The 18,779-nt window shown below is 36.7% G+C and overlaps 3 protein-coding genes across 3 annotated transcripts; all 3 read right to left on the reverse strand.

The window, feature by feature from the left end:
- Window positions 1-1,931: 1,931 nt before the first annotated feature.
- Window positions 1,932-2,872, reverse strand: LOC137744691 (uncharacterized). Its single transcript, XM_068484502.1, has 3 exons — window positions 2,391-2,872; window positions 2,219-2,294; window positions 1,932-2,111 (listed from the first exon to the last, which is right to left on the reverse strand). The coding sequence occupies exons 1-3, from the start codon at window positions 2,870-2,872 to the stop codon at window positions 1,932-1,934; spliced, it is 738 nt and encodes a 245-aa protein (XP_068340603.1).
- Window positions 2,873-4,860: 1,988 nt separating this feature from the next.
- On the reverse strand, window positions 4,861-6,863 carry LOC137709044 (integral membrane protein (Protein of unknown function DUF92, transmembrane)). Its single transcript, XM_068448189.2, has 4 exons — window positions 6,582-6,863; window positions 6,176-6,512; window positions 5,271-5,519; window positions 4,861-5,173 (listed from the first exon to the last, which is right to left on the reverse strand). The coding sequence occupies exons 1-4, from the start codon at window positions 6,725-6,727 to the stop codon at window positions 5,042-5,044; spliced, it is 864 nt and encodes a 287-aa protein (XP_068304290.1). The 5' UTR covers window positions 6,728-6,863; the 3' UTR covers window positions 4,861-5,041.
- Window positions 6,864-8,063: 1,200 nt separating this feature from the next.
- LOC137709833 (tudor domain protein (DUF1767)) lies at window positions 8,064-11,253 on the reverse strand. The gene is made up of 6 exons (XM_068448819.2): window positions 10,850-11,253; window positions 10,566-10,733; window positions 9,601-9,847; window positions 9,264-9,479; window positions 8,574-8,845; window positions 8,064-8,491 (listed from the first exon to the last, which is right to left on the reverse strand). The coding sequence occupies exons 1-6, from the start codon at window positions 11,108-11,110 to the stop codon at window positions 8,327-8,329; spliced, it is 1,329 nt and encodes a 442-aa protein (XP_068304920.1). The 5' UTR covers window positions 11,111-11,253; the 3' UTR covers window positions 8,064-8,326.
- Window positions 11,254-18,779: the final 7,526 nt, after the last annotated feature.

An 18,779-nucleotide genomic window follows, 5' to 3' on the forward strand; every position in this document is an offset into this window, starting at 1 on the left:
TATCTGAAAGTCCTTGGCTCAAAGGTTATATTCTTAGTATTGTACGTGGACAATATATTGTTAGCCAGCTCAGACAACTAAGAGTATGCTCATTCAAAACTTTGACATGAAGGACTTGGGAGAAGCTCGATTCGTTTTGGGAATAGAGATTATAAGAGATCGTGCTAAGAAGTCCCTTGGTCTCTCCCAAAGGCAATACATCGACAGAGTCACTAAAAGATTCAACATGGACAAGTGTTCGAATGGAGAATTGCCTATTGGCAAAGGAGACAAACTAAGCAGTGATCAATGTCCCAAAAATGAATTAGAGAATGAGGGAATGAAGGATAAGCCCTATGCATCTCTTGTAGGGAGTCTTATGTATGCCCAGGTATGCACAAGACCGGACCTGGCTTTTGCAGTAAATGTACTAGGAAGATTTCAATCAAATCCTGGTACAGCACATTGGGTTGCAGCGAAAAAGGTACTAAGGTATCTTAAAAGAACAAGAGATTTCATGTTAACCTACAGTTATGTGGACAAGCTGGAGTTGGTAGGATTCACAGATTCAGACTTGGCAGGATGTGTGGACGACAGAAAATCGACGAATGGTTACATTTTTCTGTTGGCTAATGGTGCAGTATCATGGAAAAGTGCAAAACAGAAGGGTATTGCATCTTCAACCATGGAAGCTGAGTTTATAGGGTGCTATGCAGCAACTCAACAAGCCATTTGGCTTAAAAACATGGTGAGAGGATTGGAAATCGTTGACAATGTTGACAGGCCCCTCAAGTTGTACTGTGACAACAAAGCTGCAGTTTTCTTTTCAAAGAATAACAAAAGGTCATATGCTAGTAGATTGATGGATATCAAGTACTTAAAAGTGAGAGATGAAGTGAAGAAAGAGACTGTCGAAATTGAGTACATTCACACGAGCTTAATGGTAGCTGACCCGATGACAAAGGCCTTACCAGTGGGAGTCTTCAAGAAACATGTCTTCAACATGGGAGTGAGAGAACTCTTTGATTCCGTTAATGAGTGGGAGTAAGCTCTCCATGAACTACGTAGGTTTTCTTGCAGATATCTTTATTATTGTTGACAGTTGTTAATTACTATTGACTTGTTTGAATAGCTGATTATGCTTTGACAAACGATTTTGGTACTGGAATCATTTCAGTTTGTTATGTGGAACTGATATCTGATGGTATAAATTATCAGTTCTCGACATCATGACTCTTAAAAGTGGCATAGTGTTTTTATGATAAATATGTATGTGATCACAGAGTGCAAAGTGCAAGCAATGCGTGTTTTGTTTTCTGTGGTCCTATATTTTTCTTAAAAATGACAAGTCACTGAGTAGGATCAGTTGCAAGCTTTTGAGAACTCAATGATCATCGTGATTCTTATTGTATTAAGGCATATCATTGACATTCAAGTGGGAGAATGTAAAACCTTGTTTGAATGACAATGAGATCCCAACTGGACTGCTTGTGTGGTGCATAACTGGTTGTACTAGTTATGTGAAACACGGGAAGTTTGAGAGCCCTAATGCGATAAGAGTCATGGAGTTTATGTATTGCAGCTGTCCTATTCTGATCCTTATCTGATATACACTAGTATATCAAGTCATGATGGGACTAAAACTCTTTGAGATAGAGATCAACACTCCTTCTGTTAATAGGCTGGACCGAGTGGATCTCTATCGATGAATGATTGTATAAATAGTTGAAGTCCCTGCTTCCACACTAAGGTTTCCTTAAAATATCTAAAACCCTATTCATTTAGAGAGGAGAATTAACGAGTGTTGGAAGTAGAAGACCGCATCTGTTGCTTTCATAATGGCGATGCCTCTAGGTAAGTTGATTTCTTGTAATGCACGGGATATGCGTATTGTAACCCTAGTGTCGTGTTGGTTTGTCATGCAGTTGTAATTTGATTGTTCATATTACTGCTTACACATTCTTCTGCAGATTCAGTATAGGAGAAGAGTCCACGGAAGGAGTTAAAATACGAACAAGTTCTTCTTCCATTGCCGCCTGCACATAAGAAGATGTTGTTGTGAACCACGGCAACTTTTTACCCTCAAGACTAGCAGCCACTGATTCACAAAGCTCCTCAGCTACGGCCTCGGCCTACGAGAAAGCACAAACAGATTACAAATAAATTAATTAAGAAACTTGATGATCAAGGTGGCAGCATAAGATTAGGTATTAATTGAATTAAGAAACAAAATATATACCACATTCTTGGCCATGATCAGCTTCTCTTTGAGAGCTTTCAAAGCTGGTTCGAGGTCCGACTTCTCCAATGGCATTCTTTAAGAAATTTACCAGCATAATTAGTAATTAATCAACTTAGAGTAAGAATACAGATAAAGAAAATAAAGCATCAGGATACATAGAATGACTTACCTCCGGAACATACACGAAAACCACCCGTTATTTTTGTATCCTTCAGGTCCAGCCTTTTGCACGGGTTTTGACTCAAAGTAGTCCTCTTTAGGGGACGTGTATTCGATTGGAATTTTAAAGGACTGATCAAACTCCTTATTAAGGCGAGGGTATTCAATAGGATATTTGACGGACTCAAACTCCTCGTTGAGGGAAGGGTACTGAACTGGTATTTTAACGTAGTTAATAAGTTGTTTAAAAGGTTCATCAAAATCAATGTAGACGTCCCTCCTCGTCGGATCATAAATCTCCAAGAACTTATGCTTTGCCATCGAAAGCAGTTCATCCACATACCAGACGTCATGGAAGGTTTTCTGATCATAAACAGAGAGAAACACGAGGCGAAGCTCATCATGGAAGGTCCATTTGAGTGTGTAAGCAGCTCCCGGGCGATTATAATCCAAAGATGACGTCGCTGCTGCTGCGCCAGACAGTTCCTCCATAAGACAGGATTCGATGAAGTTTCCAAGTACTTAGGATCCATGGCCGTTAAGAGCACTTTGAAGCTCTTTATATGTCCACAGGATTAGTCCTCCCCTGGTAAATATGAACAATTGTTCCAACATCTTCAATTGATAACTTGAATGCCACTCTGCAGTCAAATGCAGAACACATTAATTAACTCAGCAGCCGTAGAATTGAAAGATAAAAGCAAGAGGTTTACGTTCCCCGACCAAATGTAACTTTTTTTGGTCGAAAAAACAATAATTATAACTAGAAATTAAGTTACACTACACAACAACAAGAAACAAAAAGTTTACCAAATGTTATGAACTAAGAAGATCGGCAGGCTAAGCGTTTAAAAACAAAACTAACTTTGAAGTAGCGTAGGTGCTTCGAAATGCAGGCTTGGTGCTTAAAACAAGATTGGGTTTTGTATGATGAACTCAGAAGAAATGCATCTATCTCACTCTATTTATGCTGATCGTTCTTACTTGGTTGTCAAGCAAACCCAAAGTCATGATCTTCTTAGGAGAATCTGTGTTTGGGTTAACCTAGTATCCTCCCAACCGAATGATTATCTTGATAAGTATCATAATGATTTAATTTTCGATCTCGATTCTTACTAAATAGCTGCAAATGCTTATGATCTAGTGAAATATATGTAACTCCTTGTTTGTTTATTAGATCAGACCGAGATTTCGTCATGATCTCGTGAAATATTTGCCTTTGGTATTGTTTGTTTGTACTGTAGGCCTTGGATGTATGTAATCTATATATGTATATATGTATATATGTATGCGCGCATGCATCCACCCATGCGGAACTACCATTTATGATCATTAAAAGGAATCTCACAAGTTCATTTTGGATATCGAAGGTCATCGTTATCTAGTAAAAATCATACATCAATTAGTTTATTTTGTATATCGAAGATGATTGATATCTAGTAAAAATCATAGTTTATTTTATATATCAACTTCCACTGTAATCTTTTTGTATTCTAGACGATGATATCCCTACTCTTATGTAAGCTGGCAAAATCCTTAGTGCAACCAGCTGCATATCTTATTGTATTTATCATTTTTCTTACTTGATAAGACACGTAATAAAAAAAAAAGATACGCATAGCAGAGGCAATCCTGGCATAGGGCGAGCTGGGCTAGCCGAGCGACCGCACGGGCCCCAAGGACCCGAGGGCACCAAAATCATTTTGTTGGTCTGTGGATTTTTTGTAATGTTAAAAATAATTCAAACTCAAATAAATTAGCAAAATAATACAAGCAGCAGTGTAATGTTGGTTTTCGTTGCTTTGTTCATTTCACCAATGGTTTTAATACTTAACAAAAAAAACTTGAGTTTCATATGTAGGCATTGGTTATAGTGTAATTGCACACATATTCATTTCATTTAAATACCACGCAGGTTCAAATCTCCCCAGCAACAAATTAAGATTAAATATGTTGTATCGAAGAAAAAAATAGTAGTTTTCTGTGTACTAATTTTCACAATTTCATAGTCTTATAGCAATATATATATGTTTTTTTTTTTTTTGGATAAAGGATATTAAGAACCTTAAAAATTATTACTGTAATTTGGTATTCATATATTGTTTATATACAAAAACAAAAAAGAAACTCAAAACATTTTTCTAAATAGGATCGATATTTCCAATTGGTAAAAGGTTAGTAAATTAGAAGGAAAATAAAAAACACCCTACAACCATAAGTTTAGTACAAAAATACTTATGTGACATTAATAATAGAGCATCTTTGTTAACGTCGTCCAGTGCCTCAAAAATCTCAATACCGGCTCTAACACATTGCATCTAAAGGCGGAGCCACTGGGGTGAGCTCCTCAAGCCGTGCGTAAAGTGAATTGATTTTCCTGCTACCTGTTTTGCAGCTGAAAATTTTACAACGCTACTCGCTAGCCATCTAGAAGTATCAGTTCCTCAAACCACTACTCAGCTAGCCATCTACAAGTATAATTTCCTCAAATCACACTTATTAGAAGGTTAACATTTACTAAACTCTTTATCCAAATCATAGTTTACAATGATACAGACTACCGTTATCGCGCTAGCATACATGAAACAGTTTCAATTGCATCTACACGACGTCGCCATCTTAGATGATAATGGAAAGATCATTCCGTTGAGCAGGTCGATCTCAAAAAATGTAAACGCAGGCAATGGAAGTGAGAATTGTTGTCAGCAGTATCGAAACAACATTCACAGCATTGTTGTCAAGAAAGTTAAGACCTGAAATTTGCTTAACTTTTGGCCCCGGCTTTCCAACAACCTGGAGAAACAAAAGAAGTTGGAATGAAATTAGTTAAGCAGATTCAATTGTTACCTTAAAGATGATAACATCAGATTTGCATATGCCTTTAACGCACCTTGTTATGAACAGTGCAGAATCCACTGAATTGCAGCGTTGCTCCCAAAAGAGAATCAATGGCACTACCACCTAGTCCGGCAAGAGTAGAAATAGGTATCACCAACAGCTGCTTCAGTGCTACATCATATGCGCATTTTGTAGTGAGAAATCCAATAACCACAAATGTCAGTCCGATAACAGAGCCTGCAGCTGCAGCTGCCAGTAGTCCTGCTATTGTAACTCCGCCATTGGTACCCTTCCGAACAGGCTGCCAACACAATGTAGAGACCCAAATTAATATCCGTATCTACATATTCAAGCAGCCAGATAATTTCGATTTCTTCTAGCTAGACAAATACATTCCCCATAACACCATAAATGCTAATCATGACAGAAAAAATACTTTATATCCTTAGTCTATAAGGCGATCGGTAATTCTTTAGAACAGTTCAAAGAATGAAAAGATGCACAAATAACACTCATAAGCAACAGCATGAACGTAACTAGGCTTTTACAAGAAAGATGGGAGACGACGCGGAACTGCAAAAATGTAATGATACATACTTTTATGTGTGTTCATATGACAATTGAACTAGTTATCGAACTTAAGGACACAGATTATAGACCAAACTTTGATCATTAGGCACGAATAAGAAATTTACCTACACCGGGATGCCAGGTAACCCAACTTAGTCACGCATCGAAATGCATTTTAACTTCCCCACATGGCAATGCGTCATTAGATTGGGATACCACCACAATGGCATCCCTTTGTAAGGAAGTTCTTTCTCCAGCTCAAGATACATACAGAAGTGCACGCATTTGCAATTTTCCAGCAAGAACAAGATGCGAAAAATTGAAACTTTGGCAAAATCTAAGCTTAACCCAAGTGAGAAAATACTAAATCGAGCTGGTCATACGAACCTTAAGAGTCGTGATCAACCGAGGCTGAGCATCACTGAGAACTCCGAGCTCAGAAGACCAGGTGTCGCCATTGCTGCAAGCATAGTGACCAATAACCCCACCAACGAGCGCCGTAACGAGAACTGAGTCGTTCGAGTCCAAGCACTTCTCCTGCAATCCCGATTTTGCCCACAGAATCAGAACCAAGATCGACGCGATCCCACTGTTGGATAACACCTGCACCCAATTTCTCTGGCCACCCTCTTTGAAATCGGCGTCGACGCGCCGCTTCTTGTCTTCCCCGACCTTGGTCAGCTTCGACGATGTGAAGAAGAACATCAGCAGCAAAGCTCCGTACCTTCGATGAGCAAAGTTTGTGAGCCTGTTGGATGCCGAGAAAATGAAAGAAAGTGGAAAGAAAATTCACCTGTACCCGACTGCAATGTGGATGGTCATGACGGCAAAACCCGCGACTGTCCCTGAGAGGTTGAGTGAATTTCTTCGGTAGGATCTGGCGGCGATCAACGACGAGATTAAGACCGCGATTAGCGGTTGGATTAAGAGTTTATCCATGCTTGTCGCTCTAAACTTTGGATTAATTTTCGGGATTACGGTGGGAAGGAAGGTAATGGGAAGAATGTGTGTTCACTGTGCACTGCGCCTGATAATTTGTGGCATCTCTTCTATTTTTCGGTGGCCTAGACTTTACATGTGTGGATAAATTTATTATAATCATACATCGATGTGACGGTATTTTAAGATTAATTCACACATTATCATAAATGCAATGTCATAATAGGGGGAAGGAGACTAACTGGGATTGTTTATGCAAGGTATGAATATTTTTCATAATTCTTATTCTTAACATATTTTGTGTTATCTTATACCGGAACAATTAGGTATCATTATCAATCACGACTTCATATGTAAGTAAACATTTTATTTCCTTTTCCTAAAAAGGAAGTGTACTCCAATGAAGATTTTTTTTTTTTTTTATATTTATTCTAAAAACGATATTACTTACAATAAATAAGTGAAGAAGTGGACTAAGCCTCATAATGAGCGAGCAATAATTTGTTTCTAATTCATGTTTTACAAGAATTGAACCTAAGATCACTTATTTATAAGTAAACAAAAATATTACTAGATTGTAGTACTAAGTCGCTCCAATAAACAAAAGTTAAATACAAAGCAATTAGATCTATGACCTCTTACTTATAAGTAAATATAAATACTATTAACTGTACTACTAAGTGGCTCTAATAAACAAAAGTTAAATACAAAGTAACGCTTTATCGATTGAAAAAGCCACCATATTTGCGTCCGGGAGTAAGTAGGTTCCTCACCTAAAAAGAGGTGGCTTTAAGTTCAAAAAAGAGGCTTTTTGCCATGCACCCCTCTCCACGTCATTCATTCCATTGGTTTCTTTCATTTCCGAAATAAGTCCATTTATTTCTTTAAAGATAATGTTAAGAAGATTAAATTTGTAAACTAAATCAAATCTTATAAACCAAATAATGTGAATGTTAATAATTGAATTATTATTTAAATGTTGATTAACATATTTATTTTTTATTAGATCAACATTATTTGCAAATTTAATTTAAAATTTTGATTTCTCAAACATTAATTTTTTTTTAATGGAGATATACCATCAGATTATATACGACACTCACTTAAAAATGGTTTAAGGGCGGCGCACGCCAAGTGTTGCTGAGTGGGTAGAAAGTTGATTTTAACAGCCATGCGAATCCCACCCAACCTTGTCCAGTTATGTTTTGAGAATAATATTTTTGCTACCAATCATCTTATTTTCCCCAAAACTTTACGCTTCAATTTCCGGCATTGCAGCTAGACATAATCAATTTTTCTTCAATAATCCGAACTATAAAGTTAATACGACCCTGTATTCCATAATTTAGAACCTGTATTCCATCAAATACGACTAAAACCAAGTGCAGCATGATCCTAGGTAACAAACTCTATCGGACTCACAAAAGGAGTATCTATTACAACACAACAACACTCGTGTTCGGCAATCAATGCAAAATGCAGCTAAAGCACCAAAATTCTAAGATTGGAAGATACGGTTTCCCCATCACCATATACATATCAAGAACAATTTTTACCTGACACAGTCAAAGCGTGACGAGAATAAAAGACACGACAAAGTCAACGAAATCCTCCTCTTCCTCTCCCCCTACTCCTCCCCCGTCCCCTTCCTCGTCCCCTCCCTCCTCTTCCTCTCCCTTCATAATCCCTGTCATCGTCTTTTTGGTAGCTGAACATGCTCATTTTAATATTCTCTGCATCCATGTCAGGAGGACCCTTTTGTACCTGGAGTTGCAGCATGTTAACATCAAAGAATTGGAACACAACAATAACAATAAGAATGCTTAGAAGAGGCAGAGATACTGACATGATAATCTTCCAAATCAAATTGAGTTTGGAGCTGCCGTGCAAGTTCCTCGTCACGACTGCTACTTGAAAAGGCACCTCCTATTGAAGGCTTTGCCCCAGCTTTTCTCTTTTCCCATTCATCCAAAGTGAACACCACGGGTTCTTCTTCTTGCCTCCCCTTTCCCCTAAACTGTCTACCTCTTGAATGCCTGTCATCCCGGTTTTGATGACTCATTGTTTGAAGGAGTTTTTGTGCAGCTGCTTGGTTTTGAACAGGGACAGCTTCAATTGCTGTGGAAGCCATGAACATATCAATATGAAATTACAAATAAAAATTGTTGCACATTTACAATAAATAAATAAGTTAACTAAATGTGTTTCTTGTGTGATTCAAGTATAAGGTTATTTAATTTACATGATCGTTGATACCGACAAAATTTAGCAGAAATTTGGTTTGGTTTTCCCTCCATTCGAATGATTCAAGTTTTACTCTGCCACCTTACACCTGTCCTATCTACAACTATATATGCACCACAAGAAATAATCAGTGAACAAATCCAAGTGTCAAAACATCGGTCTCCTCTCAACCTCTTCCCCACAACTAAGTGGCATAAAATCAAACTTAATATTACACAAAACCCAGGTGCAGCATAAGATAATAAGTAAAATTTAATAAAAAGTTGAATGCTGTACATAAATGAAAATCCACCTTCTTTTGGCCTCGTTGTCGTTGCAGAGCTACTAGGTTTGTCTTGAGTTCTTTCTTCAAGGAAATCTGCCTTACAAGTGTTATCTATCTCACTTTTTTTATAAGATTTATCCTCGTCATTTGCTTTCAATTGAAGGTTCTGCTGCCTTCCAACTGGTCTAACCACAGTATTTCTGGCAATAGGCCCACTAATCTTGGAGCTAACATCCAAGAAATCTGCCAATGATTGCATTTTTCTCATGAATTACACATGCAATAGAAATAATGACTGGTTGAACATTATGGTAAAAGACATACTAATAAAATATTAGGAAATCAATAGCTCAAGAATACTGACGTGAAGACTTGTCCTGCTGAGGAAACCGACTTTTAGCTGCCCCAATTTGCAATTTCTCAAATGGAGGGGGGCCTTTACCATCACTTTCCTGTGAAACCCTTAAAGATGAACGTGAGAACCCAGAATATTTTTTATTCATCTGCCATTCTTCGTAAAGTGATTGAACAACACCTCCTAACACAGTCACAACTTTAGGATTCAAACATACTATTCCACTACGGATAGTAGCTTTACCTTCCAAACGGACCTGCCAATTATAAAGCAGGACAAAACAAAAGACGTTCAGTTAACTCATGATGCAACCTTATCTATGCACCAGTTTTCAAGAATCACTTAAGAAAGTGGGTTAGAGAAACACCAAAAACTTGTAGTGAAATTTATATCGGGGTTCATAACATACAATAGGCAGTAGCAAACGGGGAACTCCCAATAGTATGACAGTTTCTTCAAACGAGCACCACACATCTCATGAAAAAGTACTTATGTTCTGCCACAATGGTATCCTACAAATTAGTTGTAAATTTACGAACTGTTCCTAGGGTCTTCCATTGCAGTGTTGAGCACTTAACATATGGGAGAGGTAATTTATGAGCTCAAGAGCAATAATTTAAGCCTTTTTTTCCTAGAATTTAAAATACCCACAAAAAAATATAAAAAAAGCCGAAGATAGGCGAATCATTAGTTTTCCAATGGAATTCACTATCGAATCCATGAGGCAGAAAGTGTTAGTCACTAATTTCTGAATAAGTGTTAGTTCTGTAACATATTCCCCTTGGTTTTCATTATGTAGCTCAATTCGGTATGGGTTTGGTTTTCATTATGTAGCTCAATTTGGTATGGGTTTTAATACTAATCTGAATACAAAATCCAAACAATGTTCAAAAACAAAAATTGCACCTCCAAGTTTTATATAATATAAAAAACGCAAGCTGAAAATTGAGCAAGCACGAAGCAAGAAAGAGTACCTTAGTACCCGGAACGACGTCGTCGGGGATTGCCGGGATATGAGAGTACTCCACGGCTGCTACCTCACTGTAGCCGTCTGTGAGCCCAAGTTTCAAAAGACGCCGACTATTAGAATTCCTTGCAAAATCCTCCACACCACTTCTGGTAACGTCTCTCACCCAAGCTATCTGATAATAAACAAACAAATAAACGAAAGCTCACATTTTACTTTTTTATCTATTTTCTCAGAAACCAAACAGAACCCAGAAAATTCACGAGAGAAATTACGGAGAGGAGTCAATACCTGGAGGACTTTGGGGCCGAGCAGGTGAGAGGACTTTCGGAGTGTATGCGGGTCGGGCAAGGACCTGGATGAGATGGATTTGAGGTCCACGTTGGTGAGCTCCGATTCCACCGAATCCACCACCGTCCGCGTGTCGTCAGACAAGGCGGAGTGGATCAGGATCATCGCCTTCACTTGTTCGAGGTCGCCGAAGCACCATCCTCTGGTTCTTAGGGTTTCGATTGCAGCGTCGGAAGCGGCGCCGGAACTCCCCCCATCCATTTTTCAGCGACTGTTTGCCGCGGCGTTTGATATTTGGGGCCTTTTCCTGAACTTTGCAACAAAAAACGGCAAATGTACGGTACAGTCCCCAATGGATCATGAAACGGCGTCGTAGAAGATATTGGTTCCTCTTTTGTGAGAATGAGGGCCAATGGCCCAAGATTAAGGGCTACAAAGTAACGGACAACGGCAGGTTGGGTGGGCCGAATGCATGAATTGGCCCATTACGGCCAAATGGCTATAGGATGATCCAATCCTCCATGACACATCATTTATGCGGCAAGTATTCACTTACAAATGAGAAGGTTTAAGTCCGAATTTCGTAAATGGCGAGTTTGATATTAATTTATTCATTTCATCTCTTTGTGTAAATATACATTGTATAAAAAACCAATTCAAACATCACTTAGTACTACAGTTTAGTAGTATTCCTCTTCACTTGTAACTGAGAAATCTTAGGTTCAATTTTTGCCAAAGGCGATTTTGAACTATACTATTGCTAGCTCATTGTGAGGGTAAACCCACCCCATCTCCATTTGTGTAGATAATATTATTTGTTTGAAGTAAAACATTAAAATAAAAATAAATAAATAAACCAATCTAAACGATTTGGTTTGACATTTATAATTAAAAGGTGCAACTTTATATTAAATTGAATCAAATTAAATTTAGTTTTGTTTGGTTCGGTTTGGCCTATTTAGAAACTGCTAATAAGCAAGGTTCTAAAAAACGCTAGGCGCTAGTCGGGCAGCGGGCTAAGGTCTAGGCGGATTTAAGTTAATTTATTGTATATCTTGTAAATAAATGTCTATTTGCACTTCAAAATATATATATATACACACACACACTTGTATTGAGAACAAAATAATAGTAAATTACAAAATAAAAGTAGAAGAATACAAATATTAGAATACATAAATTACAAATATCTAACAAATTTACAATTTAAAAACACATTAACTATAATCATATATTATTTTGGGCCCAAAAAAAATTGCATATTATGATCATAAAAGGCTGGAGCCCAATATGCTCCCCAGCCCCACCAAAACCTTATGTTATTTTGCATTCTCCATTTCTCCTCTTTCCTTCGTCAGTCGCCACTTATGCAAAACCGACAGAACCATAAATGGTCAGATGCATCAAGAACCCAAAGAAAGCCAAAAGAAGGGCCGAGGTTAGTTCCAAATTCCACTACCTTCTTCGTTGATTGTTTAATTATTTTAGTAAAGTTAGGGTTTTGTCTTAAATTTTTGTTTAGGGCTCAAAGAAAGGAGGTGGATCGCCTTCCTCTTCGGGACCATCAAGGCCGGCGAAGGTATGGCAACCACCTAGACTGCCTAGCGCCCACCTAAGCCATCACCGATTTTCTCTAACGTTTCGCTCTAAATCATCTCGGAAGCCCAGAGTCTAGGCGGCCGCCTAGGTCGCTTTTTAGAACACTGCTAATAAGTAATATCAAAACTAATTTGAATTGTGTTATCACATTTAATTGATGTATTAAGACTTGAACCGAATCAAACTAAACCGCACTTATCTCTATTGATGAAGTCCAATTGTTACATCAATTGCTATTGATACCTAATTGGTAATTGACATATTAATTCTCATAGGCTAAAAAAGTAATTGGATTATGGTAATGATTTTCACACTCCGCATATTGCTTACATCTATTAGTTCTCCTCTTTTGTGTTCAATAGAAAGAATATAACAAAATTGAGGAGTGCACGTGGATGGTAAGAGAGTACAAGAACCGCTTTTGTTCTTTTGTCAAATATAGCCAATATGTGTGCAATCGTGTCATAAAGTTCCGGTTCAAATATAAACCGCATATAATGTTGACATTTGTTGGCCGTAGGTAAATCATTGATAACCCATATTTTAAGCATTACCAAAAAGAAGCTAACCTGTAGATTACCATCGATATATATATATATATATATATAGCTGATTATGTATATAAACATGCTTATGGTTTTTTAATTATTATGGGTCATCAGTCGCTCACCAATATTGTGAGCAACTCTCACCAACCAGTACACAACGAGACAAGGAAGTCCTCCAGTCCGTTAGGAGGAGATGAAGAAAATCAAGTTAGGTTTTCTGGATGGAGTAATTAAACTACTTACAAGTCACGTCGATTTGAGTCAAAAACATGCATGTGCCATAATCTCAACCATGCATGCCTCGCCATTTTTTACATTTTTAAGGTATTCTTCACGTACAATTCTGGTTAGCATTTTTAAACTCCAGGTATATGATTTCTACGTACAATATCACATTGTTTTAAAAACATGTTCAATTATATATGTAAAGGGTAGTGCCATTCACATACCTTTTTTTAGTTTTCATACACTTTTGTTATTTTTTGTATATCGATCTTTTTCAATTTATTTAATTCAATGGCCAGAAAGTAAAAAGGGTGTGTGTGAAGCAAAAATTGATGTGTTGATAGCACCATTCTTATGTAAATATCTATGTAGCACCACCACTTATTTGGTAGATTAAGAGGAATTATTGGATTTTTGCAACTGTATATGAACCAGCAGTGGTGTTGTTACATATTTCAATGCTATGAGATTTTTCAATATACTAGAAACACGGTTTGATTCTGATACATCAAATGTCACAATACAAGTTTTTGAATACTTAAAAAAAAAAAAAAAAAAATTAACTACTTGTAGTGTATCGGGTCTTATTCACTAAGAAAAATTTCCAATGTTGGGCCTTGGGCATTAAGTTTTCCCATTAATATCCCAACGTCATTGCCAACTAAAGGCAAAGGAATAATAATTAATATGCAGTTGGCAGGGAAAAGTTTTCCATTTTGGATCCTTTCATTTTCCATATGCATACGTATGCATGCTATTTTAAGTTTTTTATTTGTTTGATTTTTGTCTGAATAATTTTTTTGACTTGTCACTTGTTCTTTTTTCCATATAAATAAAATTCTCGTCCATAACGGAGGCAGAATTTAAATCCTAGCTATCTTTTTGGCTTTTCAATCACCTAACCGTAACCCTAGCTTTCATTCTTGTACATTTATCATATATGTGTAGTGTAGGGGATGATTTCCTAGCTCGATGGTAAAAGCTACCACTTTTTCTCTGCTAGGTTAACCTCAGTCAATGAGAAAGTCTAAAAGATGGTGTTTGAAGAAATTTGAGGTTCTGCTATAAAACTAATTGGTAATATAAAGAGTAATCGAACTTACTTATAAATACATATAAGATCTTCCTTTCTATGATGTGAAATTCACGCTCAAAAGCATTTTTTGACATTGCTAACTATTCATGTACATCAAAATTGAGAGCATCACAATTTGTGTTTATATTCACGTTAAAGACATAGAAGACTAAAAGAGAAGGGTAAAATCATTGATCAATTCAATGTATAAGAAAAAAGAGACTTCTTCTAGCTCAATCGTAAAAGTGACACTCAATGGAAATATTCTATAGGATAGCATTTTTGACACTCGTTGACCATTCATTTACTTCCACAATTGAGTATTCATATATTCAAGCGACATTATAAATTAATCTAAATTACATGAATGAGGGTTATAACTTGCGTTTATATTATGCACTATTTTAATCAACTTGACTAGGTTTGCATCTTGTTGAAACTAATTTGGCGAATTCTCATAAAATTGGAAGAATTCTAAATGATATATTGCAATAGATATTCTTTCCTTGTAGGACTGTGATTACTTGAGGTTTAAGCCAATCTTTACATTGTATGAATCTCCAAGACCATAGGAAGCTAGGTCATTAGACCGTATCCCGTGTCTTGCAAATCAAGCATGGTCGTTCTTGACAAGACCTGCGGACTTTGCCTACCGTTTTCGGAGCCCAACTGAGTGTGGTGGCATTGTTGGTCTAGACTTAAAAAATGCTTGTATTCCGATCTGCCTTACTCTGGTCCTGAAAAATTAATGGTCCACACATCTTATATTGATTTGACTTCCATGTTTAACTTTACACAATTGGTTATAAGTTACCTACTTACGGTGCACCCACCCTGGACTTGGGGTGAAAAATATGCCATTGCCAATGTAAGTTAGTATAACTTAAATTACTCATCAAGCATTAGTTAACAAAATCAAATTATTGAAGTGCATTTTGCTTTATACGTCTCAATCGGTTAGGTTAAGGCCAGTAGCTAAACTCAACTAATTAGGAACAGTTTTAAATCGACAGAACAAGATTTTAGGCAGCTTCACCTCACTCCCTCAATTATGTTGCATCCAACACACGTATTTATGTACTGCAATCTTGTTACCATAGGATACAATTAACAAAATATTTATGGTTAGGAGTTAGAACTAATCCAGCTTAATTATCTACCAGTTTCTTAATTAATTCATTTCTTATCTTAGAAGGCATTATATTAAACGTCACAAATATTAGTTGAGCGTAATAAATTAATTTTCCTAGATTCTGGTTTGAGTAGGTCAAATATTGTTCGTCGAAATTGCAAGATTTTGGTACATGCAATACGCTATTACGATGAAAATGTCACTTTCAATAGGCTCAGCAACTCCCATGCCATTTGATGAAATTAAGATATTGCATTTACCCTCCACATATCTAATTAGCAATACGATCATATATAGATAAGAGTAATGTTATTCATACTATGTTTTTATATCACATTTCTATACCATTTTAGGTAGCATCTGATGTGGACAACCATATCATTTGAAAAATTTGCAAAACCCAAGGAAATGAAGGAGAAAAACTCATCGTATACCACAATCATCATTTAATTAACTAGTTTTTCTTAATTATTAGTTTATTAAATAATGAACTAAATTTAAAAATCTGATTAATTCAAATGATGTGGCTATCCACACCAAATGTTACCTAAGATAGTATGAAAATGTGGTACAAAAATATGGTATGAATAGCATTATTCTATAAATAATTATGGACTGAAACACAAAATGTTCTATGATCCGTCATTCACGTGTGTGCCATTGTAAGTTTACACAATGCATCAACCGTGAGGAGTTGCAGGGGATAGCTGGAAGCGTTCCTGACTCACAGTGTGTTAATAGGTAAGAATTGTTGGCGATCGATAGAAACTTCTCCTACCTAAAATGGACTAATGGTTTGGAATTATGGGCCTACTAGGAACATTCATGACCTACAATACAGTAACTATTAGGAATTTTGGACATCGACGATTAAAAACTATTGATAACCAACTGAATCAACCTTGACATGTTATGCATTTCAAAGTAGGTGATTGACCGAATCAGTTGTGACCTAGCATGTATCAACAATTAGAAATCATACACAACTAAATGAATTAGTCGGGACTATAAATTAACAATTATGAATTACTGAATATAACAACTCTCACTTACAATGTATTGCAAATTAAAAATTGCAAACGAGTCAGCGTAACATTTCTCGCAAAACACGAGTATCGTGAGCAATGGCAATGGAAAAGCTTCCACAAAATAGACAATGCCTCACCTTTTCGACGAGATGAAACGTCATATGTTTTGCCTAGTAAACCTTTCCCCGAAAATGGTCACAGTACCAACTCCCCTCTACCCGCCTTTTTTCAACTCCAAATTACCCCCCGTCAACAACATGGAGAACTTTTTCAAAATGGTAGAAATATGATTCGGTGTTTATATATATATATATATATATATATATATATGTTTTGAATATATTGATATTTTTACACTAAGAGGAATGAGAGTTCGGCTAAAACACATAATTGGCAGCTTAATTTGATTTTGGAGAACTTTTTCAACATGGTTGAAATATGATTCGGTGTGTGTGTGTATATATATATATGTTTTGAATATGTTGATATTTTTACAATAAAAGGAGGGAGAGTTCAGCTAAAGCACATAATTGGCAGCCTAATTTGGAATTATATTCGTCATCCACGAAATTGGAACCTAAGATTTATTACTTCTAAGTGAAGAAGAATATCACCAAACCGTAATACGCAGTGATTATAATTTGATATATTCACTTTTTTTTTAATTTTCAATTCATTGTACTATTACACGTAAGTGTACATGTGTTATTGATACACTAAAATTCTCCAACAGAGTAGTAAAACAGTAAATCCCACATTCCCAGCCGTTTCATTCAAATTCCCACCAAAAAACCCCACACACGCATCGGCGCCAACCCAACTACACACGCGCCATACGTATGATCCACCAATGGTTCTTCTCTCACTATGGGAATGTTGAAAACATGTTTTTTCAGAGGAGAATTCTCTACTCTCCTAATCTTTCTACTATTTCATGCCCTTCTATTTGAACAATTACGGTTAAGCCACGTCAATATCTTATATTGATTTTTTTATAAAGATAATAAGACAAAAAACAATATGTGAGAGGAGGGAATGGAAGGGGATGAAAATAGGAGGGTAGAAAATCTTCTTCCTGTTTTTTCAAAGGGCCAAAAGGATTTTTGTTTTTATTCATATATTTTTCTATTTTTGTATGTAAAAAGATTTAATCGGCCTTATCGGAATTGGATTCAAATTTCCACCTGTTTATCTTAGGTGTTTGTCGAATCATCTCTCTTGTCTCAAATGTTATATTTATTTAAAAGATGTTGAAATGAGCTCGAATTGTTCTTGAAGAGCCTCAAGCAAAGGAACCAAAACCAAAAACAAAGAGTTAGGACTCGTTTAGAAGTGTTTTTAAAATGATTCAAAGTGCTTTCGGTGAAAATATTTTTTAAACTAATACTTAGTAAAAATTCAAGTGAATCCTAAAAAACATTTTAAGTGCTTCTATGGTGCATGTTCTAAACGCGCTTAGAGTACTTTTAAAATCCAAAATCAATTTCTCAAAAAACGATTTCAGTCATTTTAAAGACACTTCCAAACAAGTCCATAGTTCCTTTCATAATTAAAAAAGAGAAGAAGGGCATCAATCTTTTTAGGGTAAATTACATTTTATCCCCTCAGGTTTGTGATCGATTTCAATTCTTTACAACATCTTTAAAACATTTCAATTTCATACATTTACTTATCATTTTATTTCAATTTCATACATTCGTTAAAAAATCTGTTAAGTGATGACGTGGCGAATAAGAGGTCCTCATTTGTTCTGACGTGGCTGCCACATTTGTGCCATGTGGCTAAACACTTAATAAAATATTAAAATATTTAATTAAAGAAAATAAATAATAAAAAATGAAAAAAAACCCAAAACCAGATCGTCTTCCCCAGCCCCTTCTCCCCACTCGAGCCCACCCCTAATTCACACTCCCTCTCTCTAATCCGCAAACCCAGAAACCCCTTCGTCTTCCCCAAATTAGAGACACCCCTTTCTCCCCACCCAAGCCCACCTTCAGATCCCTCATCACGACCTTCTCTCGCACGCCACCCACTACTCAACGTCATATGCGTAGCAGCCACTGCGCCTCCCACACCTCTCACACATGCTACGACGTTGGTGAGTGGAAAAATCATAGATGATTTCACCGAAAAGGGCGCCGTCGGAAAGGTCTGTAAGGTGATCAGAGCCGTCGTCGATGTTAGGTTCAACGAGGAGTTGTCTCCGATCCTCACGGCTCTCGAGGTCCTAGATAACTCGAAGGTGGGATTAGAGATTAGAGATTAGAGATTAGAGATAGAGGTCCTAGATAAGGGTTCCTAGGTTTAGGGATTTGAGAGAGAA

This window comes from Pyrus communis, chromosome 15 (genome assembly GCF_041283825.1).
Source record: "Pyrus communis isolate YQ-2024b chromosome 15, ASM4128382v1, whole genome shotgun sequence".
Classification (NCBI taxonomy): domain Eukaryota; kingdom Viridiplantae; phylum Streptophyta; class Magnoliopsida; order Rosales; family Rosaceae; genus Pyrus; species Pyrus communis.